Source organism: Xenopus laevis, chromosome 8L (genome assembly GCF_017654675.1).
Source record: "Xenopus laevis strain J_2021 chromosome 8L, Xenopus_laevis_v10.1, whole genome shotgun sequence".
Taxonomy (NCBI): Eukaryota; Metazoa; Chordata; class Amphibia; order Anura; family Pipidae; genus Xenopus; species Xenopus laevis.
Window position 1 is genome coordinate 36,809,969 of NC_054385.1, and position 18,892 is coordinate 36,828,860.

General features: G+C 41.5%; 1 protein-coding gene across 1 annotated transcript; it reads left to right on the forward strand.

Moving 5' to 3' along the window:
- Window positions 1–1,248: 1,248 nt before the first annotated feature.
- LOC108698359 (protein kinase C delta type) lies at window positions 1,249–11,517 on the forward strand. The gene is made up of 9 exons (XM_041572704.1): window positions 1,249–1,554; window positions 3,982–4,094; window positions 4,412–4,561; window positions 4,824–4,915; window positions 6,062–6,124; window positions 6,312–6,450; window positions 7,726–7,908; window positions 8,219–8,347; window positions 8,556–11,517. The coding sequence occupies exons 1-9, from the start codon at window positions 1,311–1,313 to the stop codon at window positions 8,679–8,681; spliced, it is 1,239 nt and encodes a 412-aa protein (XP_041428638.1). The 5' UTR covers window positions 1,249–1,310; the 3' UTR covers window positions 8,682–11,517.
- Window positions 11,518–18,892: the final 7,375 nt, after the last annotated feature.

An 18,892-nucleotide genomic window follows, 5' to 3' on the forward strand; every position in this document is an offset into this window, starting at 1 on the left:
TTCAGCCAACTGGGAACCCTATAACTTAAGAAACACATAACCCCCCTGCATTTGTGTTTGAATTCCTGTTGTCTTCTACAAGGTGCCTATGACAGAAAGATGATTTTGTACTTTTCACAACAATTTCACCATATGATATATAGAATTTTGGAATTTATTGCAATGGTAAAAGTTTGCATTAGTCTTGTGTTCAACTGTTTAACTGCCACACAACAGTGACAGTTACAGGAAGCAGAGCAGAGGATAGTGGACCAGTCAACAGTTGGTTGGAGAGAGGGGAGCAGCTAGCGACAGACTAGAGATAGTGAAGGAGCAAAAAGTGACAAGAGGTGAGTTTAGTGAGTGTTGGGGGAGAGTTTTGCATCTGAAAGTGGAGAGAAGGAGGAAGAGAGGAGTTAAGGAGGACTAGAGGAGAGAAGGAGGACTAGAGGGGTCAAGAAGGACTAGAGGAAAGAAGAAGGAATAGAGGAGAGAAGGAGGAAGAGAGGAGTTAAGAAGGAATACAGGTGAGGAAGACTAGAGGAGAGAAGGAAGAAGAGAGGAGTGGGGGACTAGTGAAGAGAAAGAGAGGAATTAAGGAGGAATAGAGGTGAGACAGGGGAAAAGAGGAGTTAAGGAGGACTAGTGGAGAGGAGGACTAGAGGAGAGGAAGAAAGGAGAGAAGGAGGACTAGAGGAGAGAAGGAGGAAGAGAGGGGTCAAAAAGGACTAGAGGAGGAATAGAGGAGAGAAGGAGGAAGGGAGGAGTTAAGAAGTACTACAGGCGAGGAGGACTAGAGGAGAGAAGGAAGAAAAGAGGAGAGGAGGACTAGTGAAGAGAAAGAGAGGAATTCAGGAGGACTAGAGGTGAGACGGAGGAAAAGAGGAGTTAAGGAGGACTAGAGGAGAGAAGGAGAGAACCTTGGGATTTAATGCAAATAGTAAAGTTTTGCATTAGTCTTGTGTTCAACTGTCAAGTTTAACTGACACACAGTGACAGTTACAGGCACCAGAGCAGCTTGTGACAGACTAGAGATAGTGGAGGAGCAAAACCGACTAGAGGAGAGTTTAGTGAGTGTTGGAGGAGAATTTGGACCTGAAAGAGGAGAGAAGGAGGAAGAAAGGACTTAGGAAGGACTAGAGGAGAGAAGGAGGAAGAGAGGAGAGAAGGAGGACTAGAGGTGAGAAGGAGGAAGAGAGGAGTTAAGGAGGTCTAGAGGAGAGAAGGAGGAAGAGAGGTGTTAAGGAGGACTAGAGGAGATAAGGAGGAAGAGAGGAATTAAGGAGGACTAGAAGAGAGAAGCAGGACTAGAGGAGGGCAGAAAAGCCAAAATGAAGCCTAAGTGCTTCCAAAAAAATGATCGAGGATCAGGAGCTTGGAGGAAAATGAAAAGGAGTCGTGAGGATGATAAGGAAAAATCAGATGAGAGAAGGATGAGCAAAAAAGCTAAAAAATCTGAGAAGAGCTTTGAAAAGAATAAAAACATGGGAGAAGAGAGCAGGAAGGAGATCAAAGAGCAGGAAGAAAAGAAGAAGTTTCAGCAGAAAAGATCTAGGAGCCCAGAGAGCAGCACAGGTAAGGAGAATCAGCAATCCGTTTTGTTCAGTCTACTACCAAATTGAAAATTAAAGCTAAAATCTGTTCCCCTGTGCTTTGGATATATACAGTACCTAGATAGCACACAGTTTTCAATATTTGGATTTGTTTTTAGTTTCAATCAGACCAGGGGTGTCCAAACTTTTTGCAATGAGGGCCAGATCTGGTGAGGTGAAAATGTGCGGGGGCCGACCATTCACCTTGTCAACGATATAGAGGTAGCCAACTAGTGATTTAGGCCCTAAATGAGTAATAAAAAGTAGCAATAACAATAATTTGTAGCCTTCCAGAATATTTGTTTTTTAGATGGGGTCAGTGATCCCCATTTGAAAGCTGTAAAGAGTCAGATGGGGGGGGACAGGAAGAAATAATTAACCCCCCAGCCCAGTAATCTAATGTCACTGCTGCTGCAGAACCTCTAAGGAACTGCCACTCACTAGCCCCACACCTCATTGCCTGTACCTGACAGCAGAAGTATGCAGACTTGCCTCCTTATTTTACTCACTGATCCAAGAGGCTGCAGTCACACCTCCGCGCTGCACATTTCAGCCCCGCCTCTGGGGAAAGCACCTCCGTCCTGTCCCAATGATGAAACGATGTTTGGGATCAGCCCACAGACTCTGGAGCAATAGAAATAGTAATAAGGAGGGGCTTATGAACACAGGGATTGCGGCAGTGAGTGGAGGGAGATTGAGTTTTCCTGTCATAGTCAAGAGAAACTCTGCGTCTGACTATAATGCAGCGCGTGTATAAATGATATTGTCACATGTATATTTGTATAACTCTGTAGGGAAGAGTCACACACACTCCCTGCCCTAAAGTACTGGCATTCACTCTCTCTCTGCCCTCACACAGCGCCATATTTGTTTCTCTCCCTCTGATCCACTTTGTACTGACAGATCCTATGTCCCCTGCACTGGACTCACAGCTTCCCCTTGTGTCCATGGCAGGAGTGTCATGTCAGCCTTGAGCACAGAGGGTTAAGAGGGGAAGGGCTGAGGAGGGAAGACTAAGTGACAAGGGCTGAGAAGGGAGGGGCTAAGGAGGGAGGACCCAGCGACTCCTCCTTCCTCTCTGTCCAGGTCCCCTATGTGTGGACGCCCATGTGGGAGGACCCAAGTCAGGGAAGGCTGTTTTGGGAGGTGGACTCAGCCAGGCTCACTGCTTCCTCAGAGGGAGGGGAGTCGGCTTCCTCACTAGCTGCTCTCTACCGGCTACTGCACGATGCTCTGAAAGGCAGGGGCGACAGCAGCTCGTCATTACCTGCTGCCAATAAAAAATGGATTTGGACACCCCTGAATCAGACAGAGAGTGATAGATAAATAACAGGTCATGTTTTGTTGCAATAATCTGCTGTTTTGGTCCTTTGAATACATTTTCTCTTATGTTTGCCAATGTATTGACTTTTGCAGTCATTGTTCTACTGCTACACGTTTAAATGTGTATGCTTACAACTTCAATAAAAACAACCAAAAAAGAATAGGATATGATACTGTACTGATAAAAGCTTCCATTGATTGCTTTCTGTGTAATGTATATACTTTGTGCCCATGAACAAAGGCTTTTTATCTGCCAGTTCTGTTGATACCTTAGCCGTGTCCATTATTTAGAGACTTGTTTCTTAACCTTTAGTCCCTACATATTGTATAACTTCCATAATACTTTAACCATTGGCTGTATGATGAAGCATGCTGGGAGTTGTAGTCCAGTCACATCAGGGTTGAGAAACAAGGCTGCAGACTCTGTTCTAGTGCATATGTCAGTTGGGATAAACCATTGAAATTGTCCTGTGTGGGGGGGAGCACTAGTTACTGTTCAGGAAAAATATTGGAGCAGGTAATAAGGATCTACAGGGGCAATGTGTAATTCTTTCTTTTCAATTTTTCTTTTTCAAAATAACCAATTAACCCTGCAGACTTTTTGACAGAAAAATGGGCTACTGGATACTCCCAATGGCTCTAGATATCTCACTGTGATTGGATAACGAGAGATCATTATTTCCAGCTCAGGGAAGGGTCTCTATAGCAATGATAAGGGATACACTGGCTGAAGACCAGATCATACTGTCACATCATATTAAGAAAAGTCTGGGTACCTCATTAGCAATCCCTGTGTCAGAGATAGCCAGCTCCCCTATTTTAGCTCCTTTATCAACGATTCCTATTGCCTTGTATAGTACTGACATATTCCCTTTGTAAGTTCTGAGAGGGTCTTATTTTCCCCCCAAAATTCATGACAAACTTATATAAATGAGATATTGAAGATAATTGCCAATACAGTATAATTTAATTCAATTTTATAGAAAATAAAAAGACTTAAAGCCTAATGCTTATCAGGGTTTATTTCCCCTTTTAAATAGACATTGTATTTGCAGTGAGAGTTGTTAATGTGATTTCTTCCCAACAGGAGAAGGAAGCAGCAGAAAGAAGAGACCCTGTGTTCCAGCCACAAGACCTGCCTCAATTAACATCGACTGCTTCAGATTCCACTCTGAGCTTGGACGAGGGGCCTTTGCCAAGGCAAGTAATGGGTTTCCTTAGTGGAATTCTCAGGACCTTTGTTCCTGTATAGGGACCATAGGGCCAGTGCCTAAGGTGGCAGCTTGAGGGCACATATAAAGATTTTTTTTTTCTTTTTGTTTTTTAGAGCCCCTCAGCCAAGTTGATAATTGGAAAAATAACTTTAAATAAAATGTCAAAACTTTTATCTCAACATAAAATAAATTCATATAGATCAGTTATACTGTACTACAAAGCTCTAGATTGTCTCTGGAAATGAGTGTCTGTGTCCCATCAAGAGACCATGTAATATTTACTCTCCACTCTGCCTTTCTCAGGTCATGATGGCTACTTGGACCAGCAGGAAACAACGTGTAGCCATGAAGGTCTCAGAGAAGACACCAGAGACTGAGATGGAAGTCCGCGTGCTAAAGGTTGCTAAGGGCAGCCCTTTCCTATGTCACGCCTATGGGGCCTTTCAATCAAAGGTAACATTTAATAACCCTCATGTACCAAAGGTACACCCAACTGCAGGAGTGCCATGGGCTGCTAAATTGAAACCCTTGGAAATTCATATACTATAATGTGTTCAAGGGTCTTTTAGTGCTTCTGCATTTTGTACTCTGTACCAGACGCCCCATTCTTGGCGTTTCATGGCACAAATCTAATTGGGTGCTACCTACATTGTGTTGTTCAGTTGTTTTCTATCAATTCATGTGTTTCACTCTCATTGTTTGCCTCCCTGACCAGAACCATGCCTATATCATCCTGGAGTACATCAGAGGGGGTACACTTATGGCTGCGATGAGGAAGACAGGACAACTGAAGGAAGACACCATCGCGTAAGTAATATATCACTTGAAAAGGAGAATAGGGAGTAACAGACAGACAGAATTTTCATTAAGGCTTGGAAAGGCTTAATTAACAGGAGAAGCATAGAGTAGCAGCAGACCCAAAACTTGCTCTGGGCCACACAGTCTTCTGTTTATGCCTGTGATGATTCAGTATCCTTATAGTAAAAGAATCATAATAAATAATATATATAGTCACTAAAAGAATGCTTTTTTGTTTTTTCCCCTTTAAAGGAGAAGTTAAAAAAAAAAACCTTATTAGAAAGGCTTCCTTTTGTATGACTTACAGGACTGACTTATTCCTGTCTTCCTGCTGGCAATCTGTAGGAAATGCGCTGCGTGATGATAGCGAGTCCAGGAGTTGGCTGACGACACCAAAATAGCTCACTGCTTCCTCCCCACTGCCTCGGGCAGCCGTAAGCCGCGTTAGGCGATTTTTGCCTATTGCGCAAATTTGTAAAAAGAGGATTTCCCCTCAGCAGCAATGACATGCGTCATAATTGATACTCCTCTCTAGCGTTCTGTGCATTCTATTGGTGTTTAAGATGATGTGCAGCTCGGGTTAAGGGGAAGGAATTTTCGCACACGCAGAATCGCAAAGGAAGCAGCTTCTTTAGTAACTTAAGTAAGATGTAGGTCGCATAACTACAGATGGGATGTGAATTAGGAATGCTTGAAAAATTGTTGGTTAATCACATATAAATGCAATACTGATTATAGACCTCAGTGAGACAAAACATGCAGCCTTTCCTCCCCCTTCCTCCTCTGTTCGCAACACTATCTTATAAGTGGAGCGGGAGTTTAGAACAGCATTGCGTCGCTATGGTAACAGAAGCTCTGACGCTACGTATACAAGATAGTGTTGCGAACAGGGGAGGAAAGGCTGCGTGTTTTGTCTGACTGAGGTCTGTAATCATTATTGCATATATATGCACGGGGAAGTCAGTGGGGATCTCAGTTGAATGGGGAAGTGACGTATAGTCTTAAGAACTATATTGAACTATAGATAAGTTTGGAACGTGGGCAGAACTTTTAAAAGGCACAGAGTGAAAATCTAACCCAGCGTTTCAGGACAGGGGGTAATTGCAAAAATTTTGGGTTAGTTTTGTAATTTTGCCTTTCTTCTCCTTTAATAAGGTTCTACGCAGCAGAGATGATTTGCGGCCTGCAGTTCCTTCATTCCAACGGGATCATCCATCTGTAAGTAAAATGCTCGTCTCTGATTTATCTACAGTGTTTTTATTTATAATTTATGACCTCACTTGTTCAACGCAAATCTGAGCACTTTATGCAATTGTGCTCTTTACCACCCCATTTTCTATATGTTCACATCTCCCTTTCATTTTCCTAATACCTACTCAACCTGTGTCTAATTTTATTCTTGCAGTGACCTGAAACCAGCTAACATCCTGCTAGACGGAGAAAGCCACATAAAAATAGCTGACTTTGGTCTGGCAATGGACAACATGGTCGGGAACAACACCACCACAGGCCTGGTTGGAACATTCAGATATATGGCACCAGAGGTGAGAAACTAAATTCTGTACAGCACAGTAACAGCAATGGGTATATAGGGCTGTGCCTACAAACTACAAGCAGTTAGGGGCATGAATATATCATAGTTACATAGTTAAATCGGGTTGAAAAAAAGACAAAGTCCATCAAGTCCAACCCCTCCAAATGAAAACCCAGCATCCATACACACACCCCTCCATACTTTCACACAAATTCTATATACCCATACCTATACTAACTATAGAGCTTAGTATTACAATAGCCTTTGATATTATGTCTGTCCAAAAAATCATCCAAGCCATTCTTAAAGGCATTAACTGAATCAGCCATCACAACATCACCCGGCAGTGCATTCCACAACCTCACTGTCCTGACTGTGAAGAACCCCCTACGTTGCTTCAAATAAAAGTTCTTTTCTTCTAGTCTAAAGGGGTGGCCTCTGGTACGGTGATCCACTTTATGGGTAAAAATCTCCCTGCTATTTGTCTATAATGTCCTCTAATGCATTGTAAAGTGTAATCATGTCCCCTCGCAAACACCTTTTTTCCAGAGAAAACAACCCCAACCTTGACCTCTACCCTCATAATTTAAGTCTTTCACACCTCTAACCAATTTAGTTGCACGTCTCTGCACTCTCTCCAGCTCATTTATATCCCTCTTAAGGACTGGAGTCCAAAACTGAACTGCATACTCCAGATGAGGCCTTGCCAGGGACCTATAAAGAGGCATAATTATGTTTTCATCCCTTGAGTTGATGCCCTTTTTTATGCAAGACAGAACTTTATTTGCTTTAGTAGCCACAGAATGACACTGCCCAGAATTAGACAACTTGTTATCTACAAAAACCCCTAGATCCTTCTCATTTAAGGAAACTCCCAACACACTGCCATTTAGTGTATAACTTGCATTTATATGATTTTTGCCAAAGTGCATAACCTTGCATTTATCAACATTGAACCTCATTTTCCAGTTTGCTGCCCAGTTTTCCAACTTAGACAAATCACTCTGCAAAGTGGCAGCATCCTGCATGGAACCTATAGTTCTGCACAATTTAGTATCATCTGCAAATATAGAAACAGTACTTGCAATGCCCACCTCCAGGTCATTAATAAACAAGTTGAAAAGCAAGGGACCTAGTACAGAGCCCTGTGGTACTCCACTAACAACACTGGTCCAATTAGAAAATGTTCCTTTTACCACCACTCTTTCTAGATCAGGATGATTCTTATAACTCTGCATTTCATGAAGCTATTTTCTTGTTAAATAATATGTTCCTTCTTTTGAAGGTGATCCAAGGAGAGGAGTACGACGCAGCAGCAGATTGGTGGTCTTTGGGTATCATCATCTACCAAATGGCCACCTCCACATTCCCATTTTGTACCACAAATGGGAAACACCTGTCAGCACTCAAGGACGAGCCCTTTTATCCAAGCTGGCTCAGTAAAGAACTGGTGGATCTGCTGCAAGCAGTGAGTATAAACAATGATACTGTGAAATAATATAAAAGAAACATTTAGCTTAAAGTTATTTTTTTAGAACTCATTCTTGTGCATTCGAAAATATATGTATTCTTAAATTCCATAATGTAAGCCTAAGTGAGTGGGGTCAGTGCAGTAAATGATGTGGCCTCAGTGGAAATGGGCATGCCTAAATGCCACCTCTGTGTGTGGCCCAAAGCAAAAACAACAGGCTGGAATATGGCACATAGATGATGTTAGAGTCTTTTTATGTATATAAATGTACTTATCTCTGTATGATGTAAATATTTTATTATTTAAGCTATTGAAGAAAGACCAGCATCTTCGCCTTGGCACAACCAGGAACATCAGGAAGCACCCTTTCTTCCATCATATTGACTGGGTGAAACTGGAGAATCGCCAAGTACAACCACCTTTCCAGCTAGCAGTGGTGAGTATGTGACTGATCCAAGCAACAGGGAACTGCTGCTTTACTGTTAGTACGAGACGCACTCAAACACCGGAGCCAGAATGGGTTTTCACCAAACCAGTACCATAACCTCATCCCTGATATCAGGGAACAGATTTAATAATTTCTAGAAATTGGGAGGTAAATCTTTGTTAAGTAGAAAACATTATAAAACATTTTCTTTTTGTAGCGATCGGTTGAGGACTTCTGTGACTCCGATGGAGACTCTCCATTTTTTTCAAGGAATAAGATCAGGAATGGTGGTAACAGAGTCCTAGAGGATTTCTCCTTCCTGGATCCCAGCCTCCAGGAGTAAGTGCCATGTGACATCCAAGGCCTTCAAATACAGTCATCTGCTCCAGTTCCGCTGCTGCGTAGAAACCAACCATCATCTGCTGCAACTGTCTAAAATTAACACCCAAGTCTTTTCTGCTGACTTCCAAGGAGGTGACCGATACATTATATAGATCAGGATTAGTATATATATTTTACATTCATTTGGGTATTGTGGGGACTTAATTTATTATTACTTAATTTAATTCAGTAGGTATGTAGAAGTATATATATATATAATACATTTTATGAATTGGGTATTGGGAGGATGTAATTTATTATTAGTTGATTTAATTCAGTAGGTATGTAGAAGTATATATATAATAGATTTTATGAATTGGGTATTGGGGGATGTAATTTATTATTACTTGATTTAATTCAGTAGTTATGTAGAAGTATATATATATATAATACATTTTATGAATTGGGTATTGGGGGGACGTAATTTATTATTACTTGATTTAATTCAGTAGGTATGTAGAGTGTATGTTAGAGTTAGGCTAGGATGTTTTTCTCCCTTAACAGGTAATTAAAAAGAAGATAAGGTAAGAGACAGCAATGGATGGTGATATTGTATTTAACCACCCTAATATTTATAAAAATCTTTTCCTGGGTTAAACCACATCCCAATTATCCATCACAATCATTTGCACGCAGACATGCTTCCTAAAAACTTTGGACCTCATAATAATAGCATTAAAAGTGTATCCATGTAACAAAAACATGTAGAGTGAGATGAGTATGAGCCATGCACATCATGAAGCCCAAAATCAGATGTCATTGATCTATAAATTCTGGTTCCAACAAGCGCTGCTACTGACACTAAAGATCTAAATAAAATAATATCTATTTAAGATTAAACACTTGCAGTTCATAAAGCAAAGATTAATAGTTATTAAGGTTAATAGGCATAAATAAAATGAAAATTGTCCATATTATTATTCATTTACAGATATTTCTAAACTTCATGGATAGCTCCCATTTTGTGCCAGTGACTATATGGTTAATTGACTATGCATATGGCTTCATCAATAGACTCCCCTCTGCACAGTTCTCTCCGCACCTCCATTATATTTTAAAGCTTTGCAACAGCAAGGTCAGCTTCTAAACCAGGTTTATGTCATTCCCCTATTAGAACCTTGATATTCAGCTTCCCCAGCTTTAAATCTAAAGGAAAGTATAAATAAAATAGAAAGAAATGTAAAAAAATAAATATAAATTGTACAATCTCTCAGAATTACCAGCAATTCCATTCAGACACCCCTGTTGTTATGCACCTGCCAAATTTTGACTCAAATCCACCCAGCAAGGCCTCCCCATTAAACTAAGTCTTCCCCAGGAACTGCCTCAAAGCACATCACTCTGTCCCTACTTAACAAAAGTATTCCACCTCCTGTCAATTTAAAAAAAAAAATCCATTAATTCAGTAAAACAAGCATTATTATTACACAGCATTATATCATTATCATTTATTTACATAGTGCCAACAAGTTATGCAGTGCTTTACATTAGATAACTAACAGGGAACAAATAGTAAATAACAAACAATGGTGTACAGAATACAATAGGATTAGAGGGCCCTATTCGCAAGAGTTTACAAACTAAAGAGTTAGGATACAATGACACATAGGAATTTTAGAAAGAAATTTGTGATCTATAATATGACTGACTAATTAAGATACATTGAATAAGCTTCCCTAAGCAGGTGGATCTTTAGGGAGCGTTTGGAAGGAAGGAGAGAGACAACTGGAGGCAGAGAGAGTTCCAGACAAAAGAAAAAGCCAGAGAAAAGTCTTCCAGACGAGAAAGATGAACGAGTCAAGCAGCACAAGAAACAGATTGCAGTAGTCATTATACATTGTTTAAAATGCTTAATTTTACAATAAAGTTAAAACCCCTAACAAGTTAAACACTGTGTCTTGTTGCCTTACTAATACACCATAAGGTATTCCTATACCCTCCAGGTTTAGTGTTGATACCAAAGGGTTATACTTTCATAAGCTAGGTCTTGTAACAAAGGGGGGACTTGGAGAGTTGGGGGAGAGGCGATGGTTGGAAAGCTGTCAGATTCAGTACGATAGATTTGGGGCAATTCAGAGATTGGAGGAAGGGCTATTTAGTGAATTAGGCCTCTAATGCATGTGGTAACTGAAAAACATTCTATTTGGGAGGGGGAAAAATTCTCAGTTCTGAAAAAGGCAGCAGTTTACCCTCCGCTATAACATCTAAAATGTATTTAAACCTGTATTTTGCCCACACCTGAGCTTGTATATAGAAAAGCTAAGGGTATTATACATTATGGCAGATAGGAATGGGAGCAGTTACGTGAGTTATAAAGGTGTTTATTTATGTCACATTCCTGGAATATATGGAGGCAGGCCTGAACTGGTAAATGCCAGAGGGGCTGCTGGTGGGGGGCTGTTTGGGCCTAAGTGTACTTCATATGCCTGGGCCTATTTTGAACCCCAGTCACGGACAGTGTGATAGATCTGCTACAGACTTAAACACTGCAACCTGCTCCGACATTCCCTGATGCCCCACTAGGTGGCTGATTCATATAACAAATGGTACAGGAGTCAGTAGCCCCTAAGGGAGGATGTACATACATCATGAGTATTATGAATAACTGCTCAGTTAAGGGCCTATACATTTCCAATAAGCTTTCCTCTGCAAATATCTGGTATTATACCCCAGAGAAAACAACCGTGACAGTCTAACCTCATACTTTAAGTCTTCCATCCCTTTAACCAGTTAAATTGCACTTCTCTGCATTCCCTCCAGCTTATTTATATCCTCCTAAAGACTGGAGCCCAACACTGCACTACATACTCAGGTGAGGCCTTACCAGGGACCTGTTAAGAGGCATTTTCATCCCTAGAGTTGATGCCTTTTTTACGTAAGACAGAAGTTTATTTGCTTTAGTAGCGACAGAATGACACTGCCTGGAATTAGACAACTTGTTATCTACAAATAAACAAAGATCCTTCTAAATTAAGGAAACTCCCAACACACTGCCATTTAGTGTACAACCTTGCTAAACACCAATATGTCCTACCAAACTCTACACGTATAGAGACGGATCCGCACACACTCAAGTTAATGCAGTCGGGGAGTATCCCCTTTTATTTAACTACCAAACATTTAACGTTTCAGGTGGGGAACACCATTCCTTCATCCTGATGATGGGAGGGTGTTCCCCACTGAAACGTTGAATATTTGGTTGAGCCCCCTCAATCACAAGTAAGGGGGCCCTATAAGCCTATTCCTATGCCTCCCCTGTATAATGGCCAAGATGTTGAAAGTATGCCATTAATACACTGTTGCTATACAAGCTTGCATCTAGCAGCATGCGCACTGTTATAGCATAAAACAAATAATTACTGGTTATCTGAGCAGATAACGTTACTTAGATAGTTATTTTGCTTAATGATATGCCATTATGGTGCAGCAGTAAAAAGTGACAGTACAAGGACCCATTCAAGCCTCTCTAGAAGGTAGAAGAGATTACACACACATACAAGCTTTGTCATGTGACCCCTGAAAGGCTGTGTCAGCGACCCCTTCTGCAGAACAAAGAGGTTAAGGTGTTAATAAACCATTTTCTCAATGTGCGGTGTGCCCAATTTGGATTGATTTGCAGAAAAATGTGGGGACCGGGAGCAGCTGGAAGTGAGAACACCAACCCCTAAATGGTTTCTAATGAGTATCTGACACTACTGATGTCTAAAGGTGGCCATACACGGGCCGATAAAAGCTGCCGACAGACCGAGTCGGCAGCTTATTGGCCCGTGTATGCGGGCCCCCGACGGGCTTCCCCGATCGAGATCTAGCCGAAAGTCGGCCAGATCTCGATCGGATGGGGTTAAAAATCCCGTCGGATCGCGGCCGATCTGTTCGTTGATGCGGTCCCGCGATCCGACCGCCTGTTTGCGAACGCTAGGATCCGATCGTTGGGCCCTAGGGCCCATGATCGGACAGCCCGATATTGCCCACCTCAAGGTGGGCATATCGGAGGGAGATCCGCTCGTTTGGCGACATCGCCAAACGAGCGGATCTATCCATGTATGGCCACCTTAACACACACTCACGGTGTGAGACACTGCCCTACAGGACATAGAGGAACATAACATAAGTATGGCAACAATATGGGAAAATATGACCAAAACTGAAACTAAGTAAATATTTATGGATTTGTAGCAGATGCTTTCATTAGAGCAACATATTGTAAACTTTTTTCCTCCATTTTTGTTCACATTGCCCGTTCTTTGTGATATAAAATATAATGGCTTATTTATGTGTACACTATATGATCATCAGTCAAATAGATTAAGAGCCCCTCTGGGAAATCCAATTGTTTGGCCAGCAGAATAAAGACTGGGTCAGGGTTTGTATTGCCCAATTGTCTACTAGTGTTGGTACCCAAACTGGTCAGTGATCTGCCTATGTAGCTGTATGGTTGAATAGAGAAATTGTATTGTAAGTAACTGAGGCCCAGCAAAGTGCAACTGGAGTCCAATTGCACAGCACACGTGGTATAATGTATAACCCGTACGGCTGTACAACAACAGCCCAAGTGAAATATTAGTTGTACATTTTTGTTCCAATGAGCAACTGCCTGCAATGATATCAATTAATACAGTATGTGTGAGTGCATTAATGTGTGTGTGTGTGTCTGCTGATTAGTGTGTGCACAGAGCTGTGAGCTACTAAATGCAGAGCACTTGCACTTTGTACTCGTTTCTAAACCTCCCACGTGAGAGGGACAGAGGAATAATGCCAGAAAAGCAGTTACATGGAAAAATGAAGGAAGGAATACAGACTGAGGGAATGTGAGGGAGTTCAGTCCTGGATGTTATATTGTCTGTGGGTCACAAAATAGAAACTGGTCTCCACAGTGCTTGAATTAGGAACAAAAAGGTGAAGGGGTGGTATGTGTGGCTTGTGTAGCCAAGTTCACATTAGAAAGCCACAGGAACCAAGAAATTTTAAGGCCACACCCCCACTAACTCAGGATGAAAATCAGGACTAAATCAGGGTTTACATGTATAAATACCCCCAGAACCCATAGCACTGTGGCAATATCACGTATAAAAACACTCAGAAGTCATAGAGGGTGTCATATCATATATAAATACCCCCAGAAATCATAGCAGTGACAGATTCACAGAAGGCAAGGAAGATTTAATAGTTAATGTGAGTAAGAAATGAGTTAAGGGAAGAGTTGGGGGGGGGAGGGAGTGCCAGCTTGGCTTACCATTGTACTGCTGCACTTATCAGTTCAGGGGAGGAGAGGGGGAATCTGCTGAGTAGCCCTGACAGCAACCAGACACCAATTTCTATCAGTCAAATTCCTGGAGTCCAGGAGATTCGAATACCTGCCTGCAGGGCTGGTCTTAATAACTGCGGGGCCGAATTTGAACCATTTTGGTGGGCCCCTTAGATGGAATTTTGCGGTCTGCCACAGGGTTCTAGGGTTGGTGGGCAAATAGTGTCTGCATTTCCCTCTGTCCAAGTGACTGCTGCCAGTTGGGGTTGGAGGTAGGCTGGGCAGCTGGGAGACAATATTAGGCTATGTGCGCTAAAATACAAGGATTATATATACAAAATTAATACATGTCACTTGTTTTGTTTTAATGTGGCAACTGCATACTCCACCAGATATACATTTTCATAGTAAACTATTCATACATTATTTATTTAAGAACTACCCTCAGACCTTCCTGCTCTATGGTACAGGGAAATGCTGGTATTCATTTATGGAATCTCTTTGTACAGGCAATAAACAAACTTAGGGACTGTTCCTGCTGAATTGTGCTTAGTACAGGGGAACAGGCCTGGACTGGGAGTCAAAATAGGCCCTGTCATTCCAAGTACACAGAGGCCCAAACAGCCTCCTACCAGTCCAAACAGACCCCTACCAGCCCACAATATGGTAACTTTCGATGGAGCCGTACAGCAGCCCCTCTGGCATTTGCCAGAACCCACAGATTGCCAGTCCGGGCCTGCAGGGGAATACCCATGCTGCCATAGTTTTATGGGATCTCTTTGTACAGACTATGAGCAAACTTAGGGGAACGCATATTAGGACATCGTCAGAGGAAATCCATCTTCTGTGTGCAATCTCCTATGCTAGAGGACTGCAATGTTGCCTGCTTTTCCACTCACCCCATCTCAAAGCAGACGTCACACCTCGCTCCTCCTTCAGGTCCTGCTCCTCCCTCCTCGGCCATCCGACCTGGATCCTCGCTCCTCACTCCTCCTTCGTCAGCCATCCGACCTGGGTCCTTGCTCCTCACTCCTCCGTCAGCCATCCGACCTGGGTCCTTGCTCCTCACTCCTCAGCCATCTGACCTGGGTCCTCGCTCCTCAGCCATCAGCTGTAGCTCGAATTTGATTGCTGCAATTAAAAAACCTAAAATGCCTATTGGCTAAAATAAATGGCAAAACCAAGTAACTATATTCAGGGCACAGGGCTGAATATGCGCACCCTTAGGAGTGAGCAGGGCCGCCCTGCTAAAAAAAAAAATCAAAGAAGCCCACACATAAATGCGTGCTAGTCTTTTACTTATGCACATGCATATATGTGTATATATATTTCCACACATACATTGGGTTAAGACTGCAATAATTGATATGGTCAAAGAACAACCCCTCAGTGACTTCTAATATCCTTATCTTTACAGTAGGGGGTACATTATCCCTTATAATAAATGAGTGATACTCAGAGTTCCCTACATAAGTCAGCCTGCAGCCAAAGTAGTATGCAGACTCTCAGCATTTCAGGGCTGGCATTACCAACTGCAGGCCCAGTTGGGGCAACTATGGCAGTGCCCCAGATTCAAAGAGACTGGGACAGCAGGTATAGTAGGGAGAGATGGTGCCTATAGTAACAGTGGATAATAGTCTCTGGGAAGGGAGTGTGACTGTGGGATAGCAGGTATAGTAGGGAGAGATGGTGCCTATAGTATCAGTGGAATAATAGTCTCTGGGAAGGGAGTGTGACTGTGGGATAGCAGTTATAGTAGGGAGAGATGGTGCTTTTATATATTTTTGTCCTATGCTCTGCTTTTCTTTCAATTTTATTTTCTTAAACATCTATGTCTTGCACCTCCACTATCTATTAGTCTCCATTCTTTCTTGCAGCATTTCTTTACTTTATACATATTGCTTTACCTCCTCCTGTTCTTCAGCTAGCAGAGCCCCCTGTCATAAAGAGTTTTTACTATAAGGCTTAAACTGTTCTTCTCTCGTTTTGCATTTATCCTGTTTAAACAATTAAATAAAGCCAGCCATGCAATATATCTGTATCCTTTTCTGTTTGTAAATGGAGTGTTAATATGTGTACTGACCCATATATGCTGACTGAATGACAGATAAGTATTAGTGATTTTCCCATGGAAACAAAAATCTTTTCACATAGTAGCAATGTGATTTATCCTGCCTTCGCTCTGTGAAAGCTTTTGCCTTAGCTCCCTGAAACTTCTTTAAACAGCAGTTGGTAAGAGCTTCTCCTAATACAGCGCATGACAAGAATTTAAGGAGCTCATGCAGGCCAGTCCTCCCTCATGCTGCACACTCATACCAGTTGCTGTTTAAAGAAGTTACATTTTAGACAGAACTGAGGAAGGAGAAGATCACATTGTTGCTCTGTATGAAAAGATTTATGTTTCAGTGGCAAGGTTAGGGCAACAGTTCCCTCCACCTTCTTTAAAAAGAAAAAAAAAAAAGCTCCGGAATTCTGAATCATCGCATCGCTCCCAATGGCCCTACAGCATCAGAAGCATTTAGAACTCCAGACTGCCCAAAAATCCTCTTGAAGTCTCCTGGCTCAGCCCTTCAGTCTCCCTCCACAGCTCTCCCTCCTCCTTCTGTCCTAAAATGCTTGTCGTATGACGGCAGGCATTCTTTGAAAGATAAGATAATTAGCAGACAATTGCAGCTCTGCATATGCTGCGGCCCACTTCAACACAGGACAGAACGGCCCCTCTGGCATTTGCCTGACTGGACAGATTACCAGTCCGGTCCTGCCATAGACAGTCACTATTTAGTGGGCTGGTGGAGGACTATTTAGTCCTCTTTGTACTTGGAATACCAGGGTTTATTTTGACTCTCAGTCCAGACCTGGTTAGGGGGGTGCTATGTTTAACAGAAGTACTACACCTTTTCATCACAAACAGATGGTGCTGATCCTGCTTCTTCATATATATATATGTTCCCATTCCAATATAGATTCATTAAAAGTTTTAGTTTATATTTGTAAATGTAACTGAAGAGTATTTGTCTGTCCATTTTCACACTGCTGTCACTTCTGTCTCTTCAAGCAATGTAGCAGAAGTCAGCCTTGTATACTTCACAGGTAAGTTAATCAGCTGGCTTCTGCTTCATTGTTTCATTGCAAATACCCTGCAGCGCTGGGGGGGGCCTAGGTTGATTCCAGCCAAAGCACTATTTGCAAGGAGTTTGTATGCTTTCCCTTTGCTTGCATTGGTTGGTTCAAAGCACTCGGCTTCCTCCCATACTCCAAAAACATACACAAGATTGAGCATAGTGTGTGAATGTGATAGGGACTTAGAATGTAAGCTTCACTGGCGAAGGGACTAATGTAAACTATATATATTCTTTGTAAATGGCTTTGGGCAATGTTGGTGATGAATAAAGAACATTAATAATAATAATAATCAGTGAAAACCACCAGGGTAGAGAATAAAAAGGGACAGACAGATACTGTTTAGCAACCACAATACCAGTTATACATTTACAAATAACTTTCAAACCATTTAACATTTGTAATGAATATATATTAGAATTACATATTTCTTATTACATTTTATTACTTATGTTTATATTCGGGCTATCCTGCTCCTATTCATATTGTAGTGGCTCGTTAAAAACATTCATCGCACTCCGCATTGAAATAAATTTTTGAAGATTTCTTACAGTCCTGTGTGCCGTTGGAATTCCTTTGCTGTACTCTGTTGTGGGGCTGCCGAACCTCTGCCAGTAAGCACCAGGCATATTGCTGTTATCTGTTGGGTGTGCGGGATCCTGCTTTGTTCCTTTCATTAAAAACATTCCCTGGTCGCTAGAGTAAATTGTAATTGTGCTGTAATGCCAATAAATAATTAACCACAAAAAAATAATTATGAAGAACGACTGCAAATGACCTCAGAATATCACTTTCTACATCAGGAGGCCCATATATCAAAATTAAAATTTTTGTAGTTCTAGAGGTTTTTAAAAGCACAAATAAACTCATTCTCTTTAAAACCACAAACAACAGAAATGAAAATGTTAGTAAATAGGTCCCTTAGGGTGAAACTAATGCATAGCAAGGCAAATATTTTGAAGTTACAATATGTAATTTTAGTAAAACTGAATATATTTAGTAATAAAGCTGGCACTGATGTGCAATAAATTCTCAGCAAAAAATTTCTCTTGTAGAATTCCAACTCCCTTTTCTGTCCTCCTTTATGTTTCACTGCCCCAGATGTTAGAACACATTCCTATAACAAGACCAAGATACTAAGCACCCCAGCCACCATCCTTAACCTTCTCCTTTTATACCTGTTGCCTCCTCCACTCAGCTGCTCTCATCCCTAGAACCATGAATGCCTTTGTCATTTTCCAGTTCCCCTCCTTCCACTGACCCACTTTGACCAGTAGCAGTAGTGTGTGTCATGGTAATTGCATAAAAGAACGCTTATAGGTACATAAGATAAATCCAATTACAATCCAAGAAAACATAAGGAAAATATAGAAATGTATTTTTTTAAATTTAATGAAAGGAAAGCTTATGGTGCAGCTTTTAAATAGTGCCATTATCTGCAGAACAAAAGAGCCTCCAAGGTGGTGCAAATTAGATTATCCTTCATTATCAAATAATCTGCTGGCTCAGAGCTTTCTTATAGGTCAATGTTTTATAGAAAAAAGAACCCAGACACTCTGGGTCAGTGGAAAAGATTGTCAGTCCGGGCCTGAGCACAAACAGCAGCGTGCATTCTCTGTTAGGCCATAGTTTTCTGACTGAGCTTCTTGTGTAACTCAAGAGATAAATACAGGGCTTAGCAGACACCACTATTTGTGTGGAATGTTTCAGACAGGAGAAGCACCCTGGGTACCAAACCTCATGTTTCATCACAAAATGATAGTTATTGCATAGTAATGCCAAATTAAAGAAAGGAACACAAGATATGA